This window comes from Ischnura elegans, chromosome 7 (genome assembly GCF_921293095.1).
Source record: "Ischnura elegans chromosome 7, ioIscEleg1.1, whole genome shotgun sequence".
Lineage (NCBI taxonomy): Eukaryota > Metazoa > Arthropoda > Insecta > Odonata > Coenagrionidae > Ischnura > Ischnura elegans.
The window spans coordinates 39863319-39880773 of NC_060252.1; the positions used below are offsets into that span (position 1 = coordinate 39863319).

The window sequence follows — 17455 nt, forward strand, 5'->3', positions numbered from 1 at the left end:
GGACAGAATTTAAACCGCTTTCACGCTGAGAGGCTGAGGGCCGCGTTGAAAAAATTCTTTTACATGATATCACGGGAAATCCGAGTGATTCTAATTCTTGCTGGATATGTTTGTCCTCAACTGACGGCAAAGTGCCGCGTAGCGCGAATTCCCGACGTATGTTATCAGGCAAACAGTAGGTATTGTATGGAATTTTTAGTTCCGATAGAATAGATTTTGCAGTGATAAAATCTTCTACAGATGAACATTTAATAATAGCTGCAGAGCGAGATGTGGCATGCGAAATAGGAGGGGATCGGCAGGATTTTACCAGTTGGGAGTGGAGGGTAGGCCATTTGGAGATATATGCAACGTGGATGGGAGGGATTTTAGGTTTAGGTTTGGGAGTGGTAGGGGTACATTGAATATCATTCTCAACAAAATTTGATGTATTCAGGGTTGGCCCTGAGCTGCTACTAGTAGTATTACTACTGGAAGGGATTGTAGAAATTGTCCTTTTTAGGGCCTGCTCTGAAGTAGAGCCGACGGAATTAGAATTAGAATCAGTACTAAGTGCTGAATTGGTCCTCTTAAGGGCCTGTTCTGAGTTATCGCTGTTGTCATTGTCCGTCGGAGTCAGAAGGACATACTTATTGGGAGTTGCAAAGATAAGAGTTACAGTAGTGACTCTATTCTTTCTACCTCGGGGAATAACTGGAGAAAATTCATTGTCCAGGCTCTCACAAGGGACTGGCGCATGAACATACTGGCTGGCTTGGTGAGTGTGGCCTACCGTACTCGGGACCGGTGTGGTCCTTGGCTGCAGCGGGCTGGATGTCAGCGGGCGGCTTGGCGGCAACCAGTGGCGTGGCAGCAACCGAAGGCGTGGCGGCAGCTAGGGGCGTTGGCGCGGTGGTGGCAGCATCAGAAGGCGTGGCGGGGTTGGCGGATGCACTGCTGGCGGAGTCACCAGCGGCTGGGTCTCCAAAAAGTATTTATAGTTTCCAGAGATACCAGGAAACGCAAATATATTGATTGGCATAGATACGTTCGGAAAGTTAGGCAACTCATATAAGCAGTGCAAGCCCTTGACTTTAACGGAAAAATATTATCAATCAACAGCCGTTGCTAAACGGTCTTCCTTTTCAGGAAAGTGATTATGCAATTAATATGAAATATTTATTATTTGCATAATAGTATAAAGTGCCTCATTAATGATGATGCTCTTTAGAGCTCCCCAGATGAGGTAGTATGCCTTACGTAGCTAAGTCTTTCAGTTACTTATGTATCATGAAAATTATGCATGCGCGCGCTCCACTTCGATAGCAGAACTTAGCGGTGTTTTCAAATCTTAATTTAGGTGGCATTTCAAAGTTAATTGCTTTTTTTCGTGATGATTTGATTTTCAAGGATAATTTTCTCTTGATTAATTGGCCTCTTGACACACCGCTCTATAAAGTGAGTTTGCCATGGCTGGTTTATTGCTTATTGTGGGATCACCTTCTTTTACTTCCAATGGATCCGTCAAAAATCTAGTTCCTGTATGCGCACTCCGAAAGGAAAACTTGTAAATAAGTTTTATTTCAAAATTTGAACAAAAAAATCAAATTGTCTCCGTTTTCAAATTATCTTATATCATACAAATTCTGGCTCACTATAAACATCATAAAAAATAAACTTCAATATTATATCTGAGAAATGGGATGAAAGAAAAAGAAATGCGGAAAAGAACAAGTACAATGCATGCAGATGCATGAAAGTAATTCCTTCCTTTGCCATTCGCAACCATGAGAAGTATTTTATACTTATCACAGCTCAAAGTGATTTCAAATGATTGAGATCTGTATGCTACGTTTTCTCTGTGATAAGAATCTTGTACTGTCGTTGACCCGTGTTTTAGGTCCTGCTACAATTCTGCAAACCATGGGCAGTTACCCACTCTACTTATCACTGATAAAAAAACGTTCTTGTAAAATTCTTTTTTTTACATCGCAGTCATTACCCAACCCGTGTATATTCGCGTTGTGACCAAGTATTTGTATATTTGTATTAGTTTTATTTGCCAAATTTGAATGACATGCTCGAGTTATCTACGCGTTCACAGTGAATATCAGACAAAAAATCTGTCTCTCTATGGACATCATTGAAAATGAACTAAAATATTATATCTGAATCATGGGAAGAAATAAAAAAACGCGGAACAGAACAGCATAAGGCAGACACATGAATTTCTTCCTTTGTTCTTCGCAGATATGGAAAAAGTTTAAAACCATCATAGTTCAAAGTGATTTCAAATGAATTGAATCTGTATGATACGTTTCCTCCATAATGAGTATTCCTTACCGACCAGTGATTTAACTCTTGCTACAGTTGTGCATACCGTTAGTGGGAACCCACTCTTCATGTCATAGATAAAATAATATTCATGTAATAATCTTTAATTTTACATCGAAGTCATTATCCGTTTCGAGTGGTCGTGTCGAGACCAAGCATTTGCGCACATCTGGGGATTTCCGGCCTCATGAGCAGGGAGGTGCAGTGGGAATTGGGGAAATAAGCATCGCGATTCAATGCAACCCGCAAAACCAATGCTCCAATAAGCCAGAGCTCTTATTAATTATTTATTTCATTTATAATCAGAGTCTAACTCTTCCTCCCCTGCCACACATCACGGGGAATTTTCAATAACGTGAACGAGGATATTTTTTGTTGTCACTGGTGCGCGAAACCTTTTTTAATGCGAGAATGCTGCTGATGATATGTTTTTTTTCCTGCTTCATAACAGATGCGAAATAATTAACTGGCTGTCTGTCTTAACGAGGAAACGCACGCATGTCAAAATTGTTATTTTTTTCGTGGGATGAAAAAGTAAAATTCATGGTTTATCATTATATTTCAGCATTGCTTTTCTGCTCATTATTAATTATGCTTGATATTAATGACACATTGCGTTATTGCAGCGAAGCGTCTGTGGTGTGATTAATATTCGACGAGTTCTCAGATTAGTGGTGAATGCCTGGTCCATTTTGCTTGCAGCTTTATCACAGTTCAAACCTCCCCCAGTAGGACTTGATTTTTTTTGTTGAGTTTTTGGCCTTGGCATACTTTAATTGTACTTTTACTGTCGTAAATACACAAATTAGGTTAGCATTTATTTGTTTAATACATAGATATTTTATAGCTAAATTGAAAAAAGATTAAACGCCTACCCCTTTCTAACGCAGAGCTGCTTCTGGGAGAAATTCAATTTCTAGACTTATCATTTTAAAATTGTGAAAATATATTTTACTCAAACATAATCATTGTGGCAGCTACGTATTTCACCATTAAACTTTAAAGCACAAAAAACGTGGCTCTAATCTTTACTGAATAGAGCTGTAAGTGTACACATTTTGGTTGTTACATATAAGCGGCATTTGGTTAAAATGGGTTAAAGCTAACTCCTGGCTACATTTACTGGCAGAAATTTTGAAAAGCAACTATCAAGAATGTTATCAAATAAAGAAATCATTTATCCACGCTAGAAAACCTATATTTATAGCACTTGCCAACACTTCTATGAAGTGTTATTTATGTTGAAGTCTCGTCTTAATTATCTCGGCCATGAATTTATAGATTTCAATTTTTTTAATGAGTCGGTTTTGCAGTAGTTACAGGGAAAATTAGTTTTAAATTTGAATCCGTTATTATTGAAGTGATTTTGATACAATATAGTGACCTTATGTTGACCTACATAACTAAGCGTATTCATCATCACTGGTCAACAATCCTAGGATTGGTTTGACGCAGCTCTCCACTCAGTTCTCCTATCAGCTAATCTTTTCACTCCTACGTATTTCTTCTCTTTCACATCTCTCTTCACTTGTTCCATATATTTTGTTCGAGGTCTTCCTTTTCCATTCTTACCTTCCACTTGTCCTTCGACGATTGTCTTCATCAGGCCATCATGTCTCAAGATGTGGCCTATAAGGTTGTTCCGTCTTCTTATTAAGGTTTTCATGAGGCTTCTCTTCTCTCCTACCCTTCTTAGGACTTCCTCGTTACTAACTCGGTCGATCCATTTGATTTTTATCATTCTTCTGTAGCACCACATTTCAAAGGCCTCTATCCTTGCTTTCTCCGCTGCGGTCATTGTCCATGCCTCACTTCCGTATAGGAGCATACTCCAGATGTAGGTTCTTATAAATTGTTTCTTTACATCCATATTTAAGTTTCCCGCTGTAAGCAGGTCTCTCTTTTGGTGGAATGCTCTCTTCGCCTGGGCTATTCTGCTGATAATTTCTTTCTTGCTTCTCCCGTCACTAGTTATCTTGCTTCCCAAATAACAGAATTCATCCACTTCTATCAGTTTTTGCCTCCCTATTTTAATGTTGGTCTTGACTTCTTCTCTTCTGCTGCATACTAAGATCTTGGTTTTCTTCGTGCTTATTTTCAGTTGATATCTACTCATTACCCTACCCATATTAACCAGAATATTTTTCAAATCCTTCTCTGTTTCTGCTATAACGGCTATGTCATCGGCAAATCTTAGCATGCTTATTTTATCTCCATGGATATTCACTCCCAATGCCTTTTCTTTGATTTCCTTAATGGCTTTTTCAATGTAAACGTTGAAAATTACGGCTGACAATGTACAGCCTTGTCGCACTCCTTTCTTAATTCTTGCTTCTTCACAGCTGGGCCCTGATTTTATCACGGCTATTTGGTTTTTGTATAAACTGTGGATGATTCTTCTGTCATTATAAAGAACCCCAATTTCCTTTAGGATTCCAAGCATTGTGCTCCAATCCACGTTATCAAATGCTTTCTCTAAGTCCACAAACGCAACGAATGTTGGCTTGTTCTTTTCCATTCTCTTTTCTATGAGTAGTCTTAGGGCCAATATTGCTTCCCTTGTGCCTTTGTTTTTCCTGAATCCAAATTGGTCCTCATCCAAGTACTCTTCTGCTTTTCGTTCTATTCTTCTATAGATGATCCTTGTCAGTATCTTTGATGCATGTATAGTAAGGCTTATGGTCCTAAAATGTTCGCACTTCTCCGCTCGTTTCTTCTTAGGAATAGGGATTATAATGTTCCTCTCGAAATCCTTTGGTATCTCACCTATCGTATACATTTCACTAATGATTTTGTATAGCTGGCTCAACGTCTTCTCTCCTGAGTTTTTGATTAGTTCTGCAGGAATGTCATCAATGCCAGACGCTTTATTTATCCTGAGGTCTCTTACAGCCGCATCAAATTCCGATCTTAAAATTGGGGCTCCCATGTCATCGGAATCCACTTCCCTCTCGTTTTCGATAGCATTCGTTCTGAGGCGACTTCCTTTGTACAAATCTTCCAGATATTCCTTCCATCTCTTCCCTTTTTCTTCGTTTTCAATCAATAGTTCTCCGTTTTTGTCCCTAAGGGTATTACATCTTACGCCCCTTTCCTTAAGGTGGTTCCTCACTATCCTATAAGCGGCCTCTACTTTTCCATGTTTAAGATTATTTTGCACGTCTTCGCAAATGCTTTTCATCCACGTTTCTCTGGCCTTCCGCGCTTTACGACTTATTTCGTTCCTTATCCTCTTGTAACGATTCTGTCCTTCTTCTGTTTTCACAGCCTTGTATTTTCTTCTTTCTTCAATGAGATCTAATTCTTCCTGCGTGATCCATGGTTTTTTCATAACGACTCTTCTTTTACCAAGAACTTCCTCAGCTGCCGCCTGCAGACCACTTCTAATGGTTTTCCAACTCTCTTCCATTGGTTTGTTGGTCGGATCCTCCCCTATTTTATTTTCTACAGCCTCTTTAAAAGCCAGTTGATGCTGAACCTCCCTCAATTTTTCAACCTGCCATATGTTTTTCACGGCTTTCTTCAACTTTTTAAATTTAAGGTGGCATTTCATCATAACTAGGTTATGGTCACTATCGATATCTGCCCCTGGATAGCTTTTGCAGTCCTTCACCTGGTTCCTGAATCTTTGTTTCACTAGAATGTAGTCGATTTGGAATCTTCTACGGTCTCCTGGCATCTTCCACGCGTATCTTCTTCGCAGGGGATTTTTGAATTAAGTGTTGGCAACCACTAGCCTGTGCTCCGTGCAGAATTCAAGTAGTCTGTCTCCTCTTTCATTTCGGTTACCCAACCCATATTTCCCAGTTATTATTCCGTCTTGACCTTCGCCGACGACAGCGTTCCAGTCCCCTAAAATAATAAGATTTTCTTCCCCTCTTACCTGCTTGATAACTTCGCTATATCTTGGTAGACATCTTCTACTTCTTCGTCTTCATAATCTGACGTAGGCATGTAAACCTGTACCACTCCAGTAGCTACGGGTTTAGTATCTATCTTCACCATTACTATCCTTTCATTAAACTGCAGGTAGCTTTTAACACGCATCCCGGCGCTCTTTCTAAGCATTATGCCTACTCCAGCATTACCATTTAGCGATCCCGTGTGTATCATTCTGTAGCTTCCACTCCAAAAGTCTCCTTCCTGGGGCCACTTCATTTCGCTGATGCTTAATACATCGAGGTTCATTCTTCGCATCTCCACCTTCAAGTTCTCTAGCTTACCGCAGGTACGAAGTGATCTGACGTTCCATGTTCCTATCCGTAACATTCTATCTCGTTTGACCGATGTACCCTCTCGAGTAGTCCCCGCCCGGAGATCCGAATGGGGGACGTTTACCTCCGGAATATTTTACCCGAGAGAATTCCATCATGTCATTATATTAATTGAGTGGAGTAGCTGTGACTCCTCGGGATGATAATGTGGTGGTTTCCCCTTGCCTTCCACATCGCAGTACTACAGCCGTTAAAGTAAATGTTACCACGCCCGTAGTGGAATGTGTATCGCTGTACCGACCAGTATGGTCTCCACCTTCGCACAAGTGAAGAAGAGCTGCTGCCCTCTCCACCGGGTGATGAGAGGCATAATTATTGGCGGCCCCCAGTCGCCAAGTCACGGTATCTTCACAGGTTTTGGTATCTTTTAAATGGCCTACCTTACCCAAGGGTAGCCCAATACCCCCTCAGAATACCGCCGCTTTTTGTCCACGACTGCTTATTCGACGAGAGAACTCGCTTATCTCGCAGCTAACCTCTATATCTAAAGGTCGACCCACCATCCGCAACCCGGTGGACGCACTCGGTGGCTTTAAGCTCAGCCGCGAGACTAAGCGTATTACGATTGTGTAAATGATAGCTGCATGAATTTCTTGACGAAAGAGCAGGTACCAAAGTAACGATATTTTTAAATGGCATAATTTATTGTTAGCATGAGAGTTAGAGTAAATGTCCCTGCATTAGAGTATATGCACAATATATATGTATCTTTTATGTGTGATTTAAGCTAATAATTATTTATTCTCAATCGTAAACCAAATTATATAACATGCAATGGGTTGACGTAATTTATTGTTATTTTTGGCATTCATGACATGGACACTTGAAATAATAGTGATTAACCAGATAAAATCCTATATTATAGCATTAATTATGGTTCTCGTTGTAGCAGCAGCAGGAGTAGTTAAAATCAAATCAATAAATCATTATGATTCTGTGGTGTAAGGTTTTAATTAGCAAGTAAATTTTGCGAATCGCGATAGGATGCCCCTCCTTCCACGATAATATTTCCTTTTCATTTCTAAGCAAGATCAACTTCTAAACAATCATCTGTAACTATACTATCTTCCTTCTCATTTCTCAATAAGCAGCATTCTTCATTATTTCCCAGAGTTTCAGAACCTCTGTATCATCATTCCCTCTAGCGTTTCTTTAACTCCAGTATGAGTTCCTTCCCCTTTCCAAGACCCTCTAGCAATATCTCTTTCATTCTTACTCTGCCCATCTAGAAAACATTCTATTTTCCTGATTATGGTACACCTTTAATAATGCAACTATGAGTATTCATTAAACTTAAATTTGACAATAGAGAGTATGGAACTAAACGACGTAGTGATAATAGGATTTAAGTGATGCGTAGTGATAATAGAACTCAAGCCATAGCAATTTACATAGATTAAAAGTAGCATTGACGAGTTCATAGATGTGAAAATATCTCCATTCAAGGTTTTGTGTTATTTAATCAAACGCTATATTATCTTAAGGATACCAAAATAGCACATCGTTTTTCAGAAGTGAATGTGTCTTCTTCGCTTTAATTGTGTACTGTTCAAGTAATTTTTTCCCGATAATTTCCTCCTCTGGTCATAGGTTATACAATTATTCGAGTGTTTTTTGGAATATTAGTTTTCAAGCAAAGTATGCCAGTTATAAAGGTGTTTTAGTACTGATAAATCAACCTCTTTTAGCTATTAAACTATGCGCACTGTGAACATGAAAAGGGTCATGCGATCAACAGCTTAAATTAATTGATCTTGCAAGAGGTATCTGAGTGAGGGAATTTTCAAATGGCCGAATATTTGACTCGTTTTAGTTGTGGCATATTTTAGGAGCATTAAAATGTGGCTGTAGTTTCCATTTAATGAAAAGTAACCATTACAACGTTACACCAGTGCACCTGGCCACAAACAATTTTTGAAAGAAATAATTTTTATCCTAATAATCATCATCAAGAGTCTAGAATCCCTAGATTGATTCGTCATGCAACGCTCCGAAAAGGTGTTCTATGTGCAGATAATTTAATAGATATGTGTTACGCAGTGTATATTCCGTAAACTGCCTTTATTAATGTAGAAATAGTTCTCGGGTTTCCCACCGGGTGTAGATTTGGGTCACAGGTCCCAATGTTTCGACGACTAAGTCCGCAATCGTCTTCAGGTGTTGCCGAGCCAAGGTCTTGCCGGCAATTATACCCTCTAGAGCCGTTTAAGTGTGCCTTAATTGGTCCGTTCTCGATCGGCTTGGTTTATAGTGGTTGATGACACCCTTCTGAAGAATTGTGAAAGACGCACTGCATATTAACCTAGAAAAAAAGAACATTAACAGAGACAATGGCCTCCAGTTAAGTAATACGTGGAAGGGTGTCATCAAGGAGTTGTCGTATCTTTCACATATCCGTCTATATTGTGTTTTGCATTCATCTTCACTTGCTTATTGCGTACCATCCGAATACTACCGTTGCTGTTCACCTAATCCTCTTGTACTTGGTCACTTGGCTTCATCAATACATGTTATGCCTTGATGTGGCAAAGTTATTACATATTTTAATCCAAATCTTCATAAATTTTTCACGCAATCATCGCAGAAGTTCCACATACACTTTTCCTGAAAATTCCCAAGCCCAGATATTACGATCATCAAATACCTTATGTAACGGTTAGCACATGCAGTCTTCGAACCAAAAACTCCCAGCTTTGAATCCCGGCCGGATCGCAATGATATGGTGGGCTCGAAGATGATAGGATAAATTACTCGCATGCCAACTGAAAGTCTCGGGGGTGGAGTCCCGCCTGGTCAAGGCCTTAGCTTAATTGGTTTTTGTAATGTTCCGTTGTTGCACTTTAATAGCACCGTTGTGAAGTCCGCAAGCTGTTTTTAGGTTCATGGAAATAAATGAATATGTACCAAAACAATTGGAATGAGACCATACTCTGACTTTTTGGGCCAGCAGCTTGCTCCCTTGGTATCCATACATTACAGTTTGGGAACAAACAGATGTATAGCATCCTGTAATACCATTTTCAAAGATTCGGCTGTGAGAGGTACTTGAAGGCAGGTGGTAGCCTCGAAAATAAAAGCGGAACTGCTTCATAAAATGCTGCTGTTCCCGATCAACCCTCTTTCCCTTCTTTTTATCTTTCTAGGGAGAACTGATTTGTAGGGGCATCGGCCGGAGTACGCCCGGTATGTTCTCTTCCCGCCATCCACTTCGGTGTTCTATTCCCGATAGCCCTAATACCTCGTTCAGATTTTGATCGTACCAGCGATCGTCCTAACGATAGTTGGCAGAACTAGTAGTGTGAAACGCTGTCCAGAATGGTATACGTAGTTCCAAACTTTGCCACTTTACGATGCACGAATGTTACGAAAGAGTATCCTCAAGTTGCCTCTAAATGTGTTGTCGACTACCGCGCATGTAAATAGGTTTACAGAAGTCGCCACTGGCGTCGCTGACGGACAAATTGATCCGAGTTTCACGGGGAAGCAAGGTATAATATTGGGTATCCACCGAAATTCATACACATGCTGTTGCGATCTATCAAATTAATAACTTTTCTAAGCTATTCCACGTAATGACAAACATTTTTATTTAAAATATTGGAAAAAATTGATCGCAATGCCCTCATCACCACGCCGTGGACATTTTCAAATGCCGCTTTAAATGCGACCGAAGTGACAACAGAAATCAGCCTTCTGAGGAATAGAATTGGGCCTCCTCTATGTAGTCCTCACGTTAGGATGGTTATGCGCAGCGAAACCAGAAGAGGAAGCGACAAGAGAAAGACGGAAAAGTTTGTGAAGCTCCCATCGCTCCATTTCTTTTCATGGAGTTGCCCTAGCAAGGAAGAATATGGGCGCAAGGAGAACTATACGTTACGTACTCGATGAACACAGTAATATCTTAACCCTACACATCTCAACAGGTTTAATAACCGTAAGTTTCTCGTTCCCTTTAGATTTCAGCACTGGAGGGCAGCACAGTTTTCACCGTCGTAGTGTGAATGTACGATAGTTCCTACAATCGATGTGATCGCTAATGTTGCCATAGAGGATCCTCAAGTTGTTCTCATGTGTGTAGTCTTCTACCGCGCATTTAAAAGGGTTTACAGAAGTCGCTACTCGCATCGCTAACGGACACATTGATATGAGTTTCTCGGGGAAATAAGGTATAACTACGAGTGTCAACCGAAATTCATGGGCAACATAGTTGTACTTATCACATTCATAACTGCTCAATGCTATTCCTTGAAATTAAACACTATACTGCTAGATATTGTAAAAATACTGGGTCGCATTGCACTTGTAACCGCTCTGCGGACATTTCGAATGCCGATTAAAATGCGACCGAAGTGGCACCTTCAGTGGGATGGAGTTGGGCTTCCTCTATGCAGTCCCCTTATGCTGGAACAATCGTAATCGCAACGAGGCATAACCGCACACCGCCAGCGGTATAGGCGTTCGGCACCCCCTCTGTTGGCCTCTCGACGTACTACGAACGCCTTTCCACGCGATGCCCCAACCACCTGTTCCTCTCAAGGCCCCTCCCCCCCTATAAAAACCTCTTATCTCACACCCTCTCTCGCCCTGGTGAAAAAAACACTCTCGCAGTCCGCATCCATCTTATTTCACTTCTTATCCCCTCCACCCTTGATTTTTCACCCACTTCACATCCATATTTGCCTAGTCCCCAACTTCGCTGCTTGCTACCCTCCCTTTTATTTGGGGTCGACTTAATATCTTGCTCTTCAGCATCTTGGTGGTTCTCAAACACTCCGTATAGCCTCTCCATTCCGCCTATCCCCCCTTTAACTGTACTTAAGCCAGGGGGTTCTTATTTTACTTACTTATCCTTATCCAAATGGTAGGGTCACCAAAATTTCCAAGTGTCAGTCGTTTTTCTTTGTAGTTGGGAGTTTGGCTCCCCTGGTGTTGGGAAGTCCAAGTTACTCGTATCATAGCACGTATATGTCTCATACATTTCATTATATCACGTGGACTACATCAGTTGTGGATCCAAAAAAAAACTCAAGGGGGGCGTAAAATATTTCTTGAGCTACCTTTACTTTTATCGGAATGAAAAATAAGTCGCATGCAAAGTTTATGAAAGTTTCATTTGAAACTTATTATACCTACACTAATACAAGATGACTCTATCTTATGATATAAAAAGTTACAATTATGGTTCTGCAATGTTAGGCAATACGGGTGGATCCGCAAGGGGGGGGCGGCCCCTGCAACTCCCACATGTATCCGCCCCTGGACTACATAAACCACTGTCTGCCCCGAAAGCAGTTCATAAATACCACAACTTTTCTCCCTCATTAATCGGATAGCAACTATTGTTGACGCTCAGCGGCGAGAGCAGATCTATTCATTCATTCTAAATATTTGTAATAGAGCGTTTGAACTCGCGTGAGGCAGCATTGAAATGCTGTGTATCCGATGTATTATATCTTTTCAAATGCATTTTTTTTGTCAACAGCAATATGTTGAGCTTATTTTTCCATGTAATGTGGAACGTTTTGCCATCAGTGTCGCGAGTTGTGACCGTTATTTAAATGCGCGGTGTGCGACTGGCAAAATCGTGATGGGTCGTATAGGCCTCATTGGTCTCATCTGGCTATAGTGTTTGTTTTCAAGTTGTCCATTTAGTGGGAAACATAATTTCATCCGTAGATAATTGTTACGTGGAAGGAGAAATATCTGGAATTTAATGCAATTTATAATTAATATTCGATTTGCTGATTTTCTTCATTTTTAATAAATTACATAGGCTGGGGTTTCAAGGTTGGCCTCGAGTTTTGGTTTGCCAGTTAGAGTCTTTTTGTTGACTTTTATTCTGAGAATCGAAATGGTCACAGCTCACAATAATCTCAGTCGCTTAGAAGCTTTGGAGCCGTAACTTTTGAAGCACTCAGCTTTCAAGGATATCTATTGTATAGAAACATCTCCTACAGCGTTAATAATATTATTAAATTAGAAAAAACGTTTTTCACGCCTACTAAAAAGAAGAAAATACATTTCTGTCCTTATCTGAGTCTCGAAATGAATTGCTACTCAAATGGTGACATACTTCATGACAATCATTACGACCAAAACGAAAAACGTTGGGCGCATATAAGGTTACATTAAGTGTAAGCAATAAATATGAATTTGGATTATCATCATTTACAGTTGGTTTTTCAATCGTTATGTATATTGATAATATCCTCTACTAAATGTTACTATTCACTATTATTAAGGTTATTTAAAATCCAATTAAATTGAACGAAAAGGTAATGCTATACGGTTATGCCTACTTATCATCTGAACGTATTAGAAATTAGCACCTAAAAAGTTGATCAACCAAAGAAAGACATCAACAGTCAATTCACAATGGGGCTGTTTTATTGACAAACATGTATCTTTTGTGGAATAAACTTTCAATGTTCGATTGGATACTATTTTGTTCAGTGCTGAGTTTTCGCCGTAGCTTAATTACACCTTTCACAACTTTTTGTCGTTGTTGAAATTCTATCATAGCTAGAATAACTTTACTCGAAGTTTCAATAGTGACTCCAAACTAATAGGTCATTGTACACTTGAAGTAGAAAACTAAACGCTCTCATTTTGCTAAAGTAGGAAATTGTAAATGCACCCTTTCTTTCCTCATCAATTGCGTCGATTATTTATCGATGAAATCCATTGCCAACCCAAAAATAATGCGTTTAGTCTATGGATAGAGGGAGTATTTAGCGGGGAGGGGATGTTGAAAACCGTTTTAGAGGTTAGAACGTTAGATAAAAGAGGGAGGGGAAGGAAGACAATAGGATTTTAAGACAGATTCAATGAGAGCAGGCCTTACAGTCAATTGAAGATGGCAGTACTTGAAGGAAAGGGAGGCTACCAGAATACCTCTTCATTATTCTAAGGAAACTTACCTTAATCGGCAGAATAATGTAATAATACGATTGCAGAAAAAGTTGTAATACGACGCTTACTTTTAATTCCACACGCTATCGCAATAGCTCTTCTTACTGTCCTGGGAGACCCGACTTATATTTTCCTATTTCAGGGGCTAGTAACCTTCTGGCAGGTACTAAAACATCTGAGCATCTCCAAAAATTCAATTTTTTAACTTAATTGCTTATAAACAATTAACTAGGGAACGGAAACCTCCCAAGACTTTTATTTACTTTTAATTCGATATAATTAATAAAAATCTAATATTAATCGTTACATACCCAGGAAAAAATATGTAATGTGCGTCACATTCATGTTTCATGAAAAATAAGTCTTTCCCTAGGCTCGATAAATGGCCATTATAACTGGGTAAATGAACCCACGTGATAATGCAGGAATCGCTTTTGTTTCATTTAACAGAGACAAAATCTCGAGCCATTTTCGCCGTAAATCAGAATATCTCGGCCATAAACAAGTCCATAGCAACGCATCATAACTCCGCACGTGAGAACTCCGCGCCCTTTCCACGGCCCCAAAATGGCCGCCATTAAAAGCTTCCGTCCCTCGTGGCTCGACTCTGCATGTAGGTACGTAACGCCTACTCGTCGAAAATGACGTTGGCAGTCGTCCTATCTCTATGGCGTTCCCCTTCCCCACTTTAATGTATCCCATTGTGCCCGTGGCTCGAGCGACGAATCCTACCACAATTTGCTCTCTTCCCCCTCCACCAACTCTATCTCTCGCTTCCATTTTTTTTCGCTTCAGTTTCTTCTTCCTCCTTCTCCCGAACCTCCATTACCTCCGTACGTACCTCGTTCCTCCCGTTGTGTGCGGTTTTGCTCGGGATTGAGTGAACTTTTGGCCGTGTTGGTGTGGAAGGGCTATGCCAAATGGTTCGCCCAGAACTCTCGGAGACTTAAGTGCGGGGGAAGATGTAGGTTTCCGGAGAGAGAGAGGCAAAGACGCAAGTCTTATAACGCGCGATGTCACCAAACAACTCCAGTTGTCTCCATTCACTCTGCAAGCCGTCGCATCTCCATCTCCCGTGTAGGGATGCCACTTCCATATCGACTACTCGAGGTTTTTCAGTCGATACCTACCAGTGACGTCATGGAAAAATTAGTAGTGCCGGAACGCACTTCGACTTTTTTTGTGAGTGAAATATTACTCTGTGTGTTTTGTTTATAATTAGAAATTATTTACATTTTATTACATTTTTTGTTTTGGTTACGAATGTTTATATTAGAAATTTTGAGGTACCAAAATTGGTATAAATGCTATTTGATTATTATTTCTTTTGATAACCAGTGCCGGAACGGCGTTTCGGCGCGTTCAAGCACCTTGACACCACTAAATTACCTAGAGAGTGAAAGGGGAACGTGGCAGCCGAGAGCAAGGGTCAGCAACCTACGGCTCGCGAGCCGCATGAGGCTCTTCCGATTACAATTTGACCTTCAGCATTATGCGCAAAAAGTAATAATTAGGTATATTGATACGATCTTCTCGGGTTCGCCACCGGGTAAGACTATTTAAGGCCAACATTTCCATTTCGACACTCCCCTTCGTCATCAGGGCTCATTTAGACTCAGTCAATCTTAGACCTGATAACGATGAGGGAGTTTCTGGAAACAGGCCTGAAATATCCCATTCATGTGACGTAGTCGAGAAGATATTAATAATAGTGTTCGCCGGAATAGCTTACGATCTTTATAATTAGGTATATTATTTTATTTTCCAAACTCAAAAAATATTGAAAACTATCGATAAAAACCATAACTGTTGGAAAGAAAAGGTGATTAAAAGTCTCTATTATAAATACATTGCTGGTAGTCAAATTAAAGCAATGTCGAAATTTCCCTGCGAAGCTAATTGCATAACAATGGGCTATTCCGTCTTTAAAAAATCAGGATTCCTGGTCCTAGGGGGTAGAGTGCTTGGCTGTTGATCGAGGCGATCTGGGTTTATATCCCGGGTTAAGCCGTCGGAAACGCACAAATAAAATCCTCGAACAGCGAGATGCCGCAAGGAAGGTAAAATGCCCCTCCTAAAGTACGAAATTCACACGCCTGTGGCTTAGTTTAAGGTGAGAGCTACCCTCACCTATCCAAACCTACGTTCTAGTTGCATCACCGATAGTTATTTACGGCCAAGGAGTCTTAAAAAAAAGAAGCGTCGGAGCATATAATTATTACTTTATTTAAAAAATGGGTTCCGTTTACAAATAAGGCGTGTAAATACCACAAGATTGATGACAGGTTGTGCGATTGAAAACAAAATCGGTGAAATTTGAAATTTAGAAAAGCACACGCAAAATCAACTCAGATCGTATGCCAAAACCATCGTTCTTGGAATCCATACACCCAGTTTGGGGTGTTTGAGAGCGTCCGTACCCCCCATTTTTTTCAATTGTGGCGTCTTCCCGCTATGCAGTTTCTTAGGAGACCATTTGCCAAGTTACATTCATTCTCTGTCACTCCAGTTTTTGGTAGATTTATATTTCTTGATGCCTGCGGACTACCAACGATTAATTGAACTATCCGCATTTTGTGAATGAAATTAATTGATGATTTAATGAAATTTATGGTTTTCCGATATGGTCGAATAAACAAAAAACAGTATTAATATAGGCACCCAAAATACCTCCCGAAGCAAATTGCAAATAACTGTCATTGAACCTGGCCGAATCCATCGTAATGCGGGACCGGGACCAGAGCCGGCCTTAGGGCGGGGCGACCGGGGCGACGGCCCCGGGCCCCGCGCTTTGGGGGGCCGCGCGTTCGTGAAAAAAATTAAGATATACGATAGATTTGAAAACGAACTGCGTGATGGTATCATAACGGCGTAATTACGAAGTCTGAATTTGGGAGGGGAACACATACTTAGCCAGAGAGTGGTAGGGATTCAAAATGCTCGATTTTGTAGATGGGGTATAGAGTTTAATATTTTAAGTGAAGGGCCCCGCACTGAAGGTTCGCCCCTAGCCCCGCACCTGCTAGGGCCGACTCTGTGCGGGACTCTACAGTACTACAGAGTAAACAGTTTGTGAGTACTTTTATAAGCTTCGAAAATCCCGATGTTTCTCGACCGATGCGATGTGGCGTCTCTACTGTCGTGCTTCCAGCGAGGGCGTTGCATGCTCTTTCTCCGCTCTCGCGCGCACTTTACGGTCCCAGTGCGAGAGAGAGGTATCAGGGCGCCGAGATTAGAGACGCCGGAGAGAGGAGGAGACAGTATCTGTGCCTCATTACTAAGTGAGGCTGCGGAATGGGATGACGCGGACGGGAATGGAATATGGCGTGGCCCTTCGATTGGGTGTCGCCACGATGGGAAGGATTTTCGTTTAAAGGGAATGTGCATTCCTTTGAAGAGAATCCTTATCGGATTTCTGCCGAACGTTATGATAGTAATCGTAATTACTATTATAATTACCCTACTCTATCAGTCGAAAAAACCGAATACTAAATCGAAACTTTAAAGTCAAAATAATGGGTAAGTAGTGAAATTTGAGTTGGAAATTTATTTTTCTTCAAAAGACGGTGATTCAACGTTTTATATGATATATAATTTATCACTGTAAGTCCAGTATAAACGGAACATATACGGAATGACAGAAAAAAGACCTTTCTGTAACAATGTATTGGTACTAGGGTTACCCGCGCGAGAATGTGCACTTGTCACGCTATCAGGGAATAAGTTTGTTTAGGAAACAGTATAATTGGGTTAGAAATAGCGAAGAAAGTGTTTCATAAAGGACTTTATTTTCACTTGTTTTCTGGCAAAAATATACAAAACATATGAATATAATATAGACATGTGTGTTTGTTACCAGTAGGAACCAGTTTCATGACGTCTGTTACTGGATAATGACACGTAATTTACAACGTCATCTTTTTAAGTTCCTTTCACTCGATATCTCTTGTAGAAAA

At 40.5% G+C, this 17455-nt stretch overlaps 1 protein-coding gene across 1 annotated transcript; it reads right to left on the bottom strand.

Annotated features, from left to right (window-relative positions):
- Positions 1-719: 719 nt before the first annotated feature.
- On the bottom strand, positions 720-11376 carry LOC124162961 (translation initiation factor IF-2-like). The gene is made up of 2 exons (XM_046539741.1): positions 11268-11376; positions 720-955 (listed from the first exon to the last, which is right to left on the bottom strand). The coding sequence occupies exons 1-2, from the start codon at positions 11374-11376 to the stop codon at positions 720-722; spliced, it is 345 nt and encodes a 114-aa protein (XP_046395697.1).
- Between the last annotated feature and the right edge of the window lie 6079 nt (positions 11377-17455).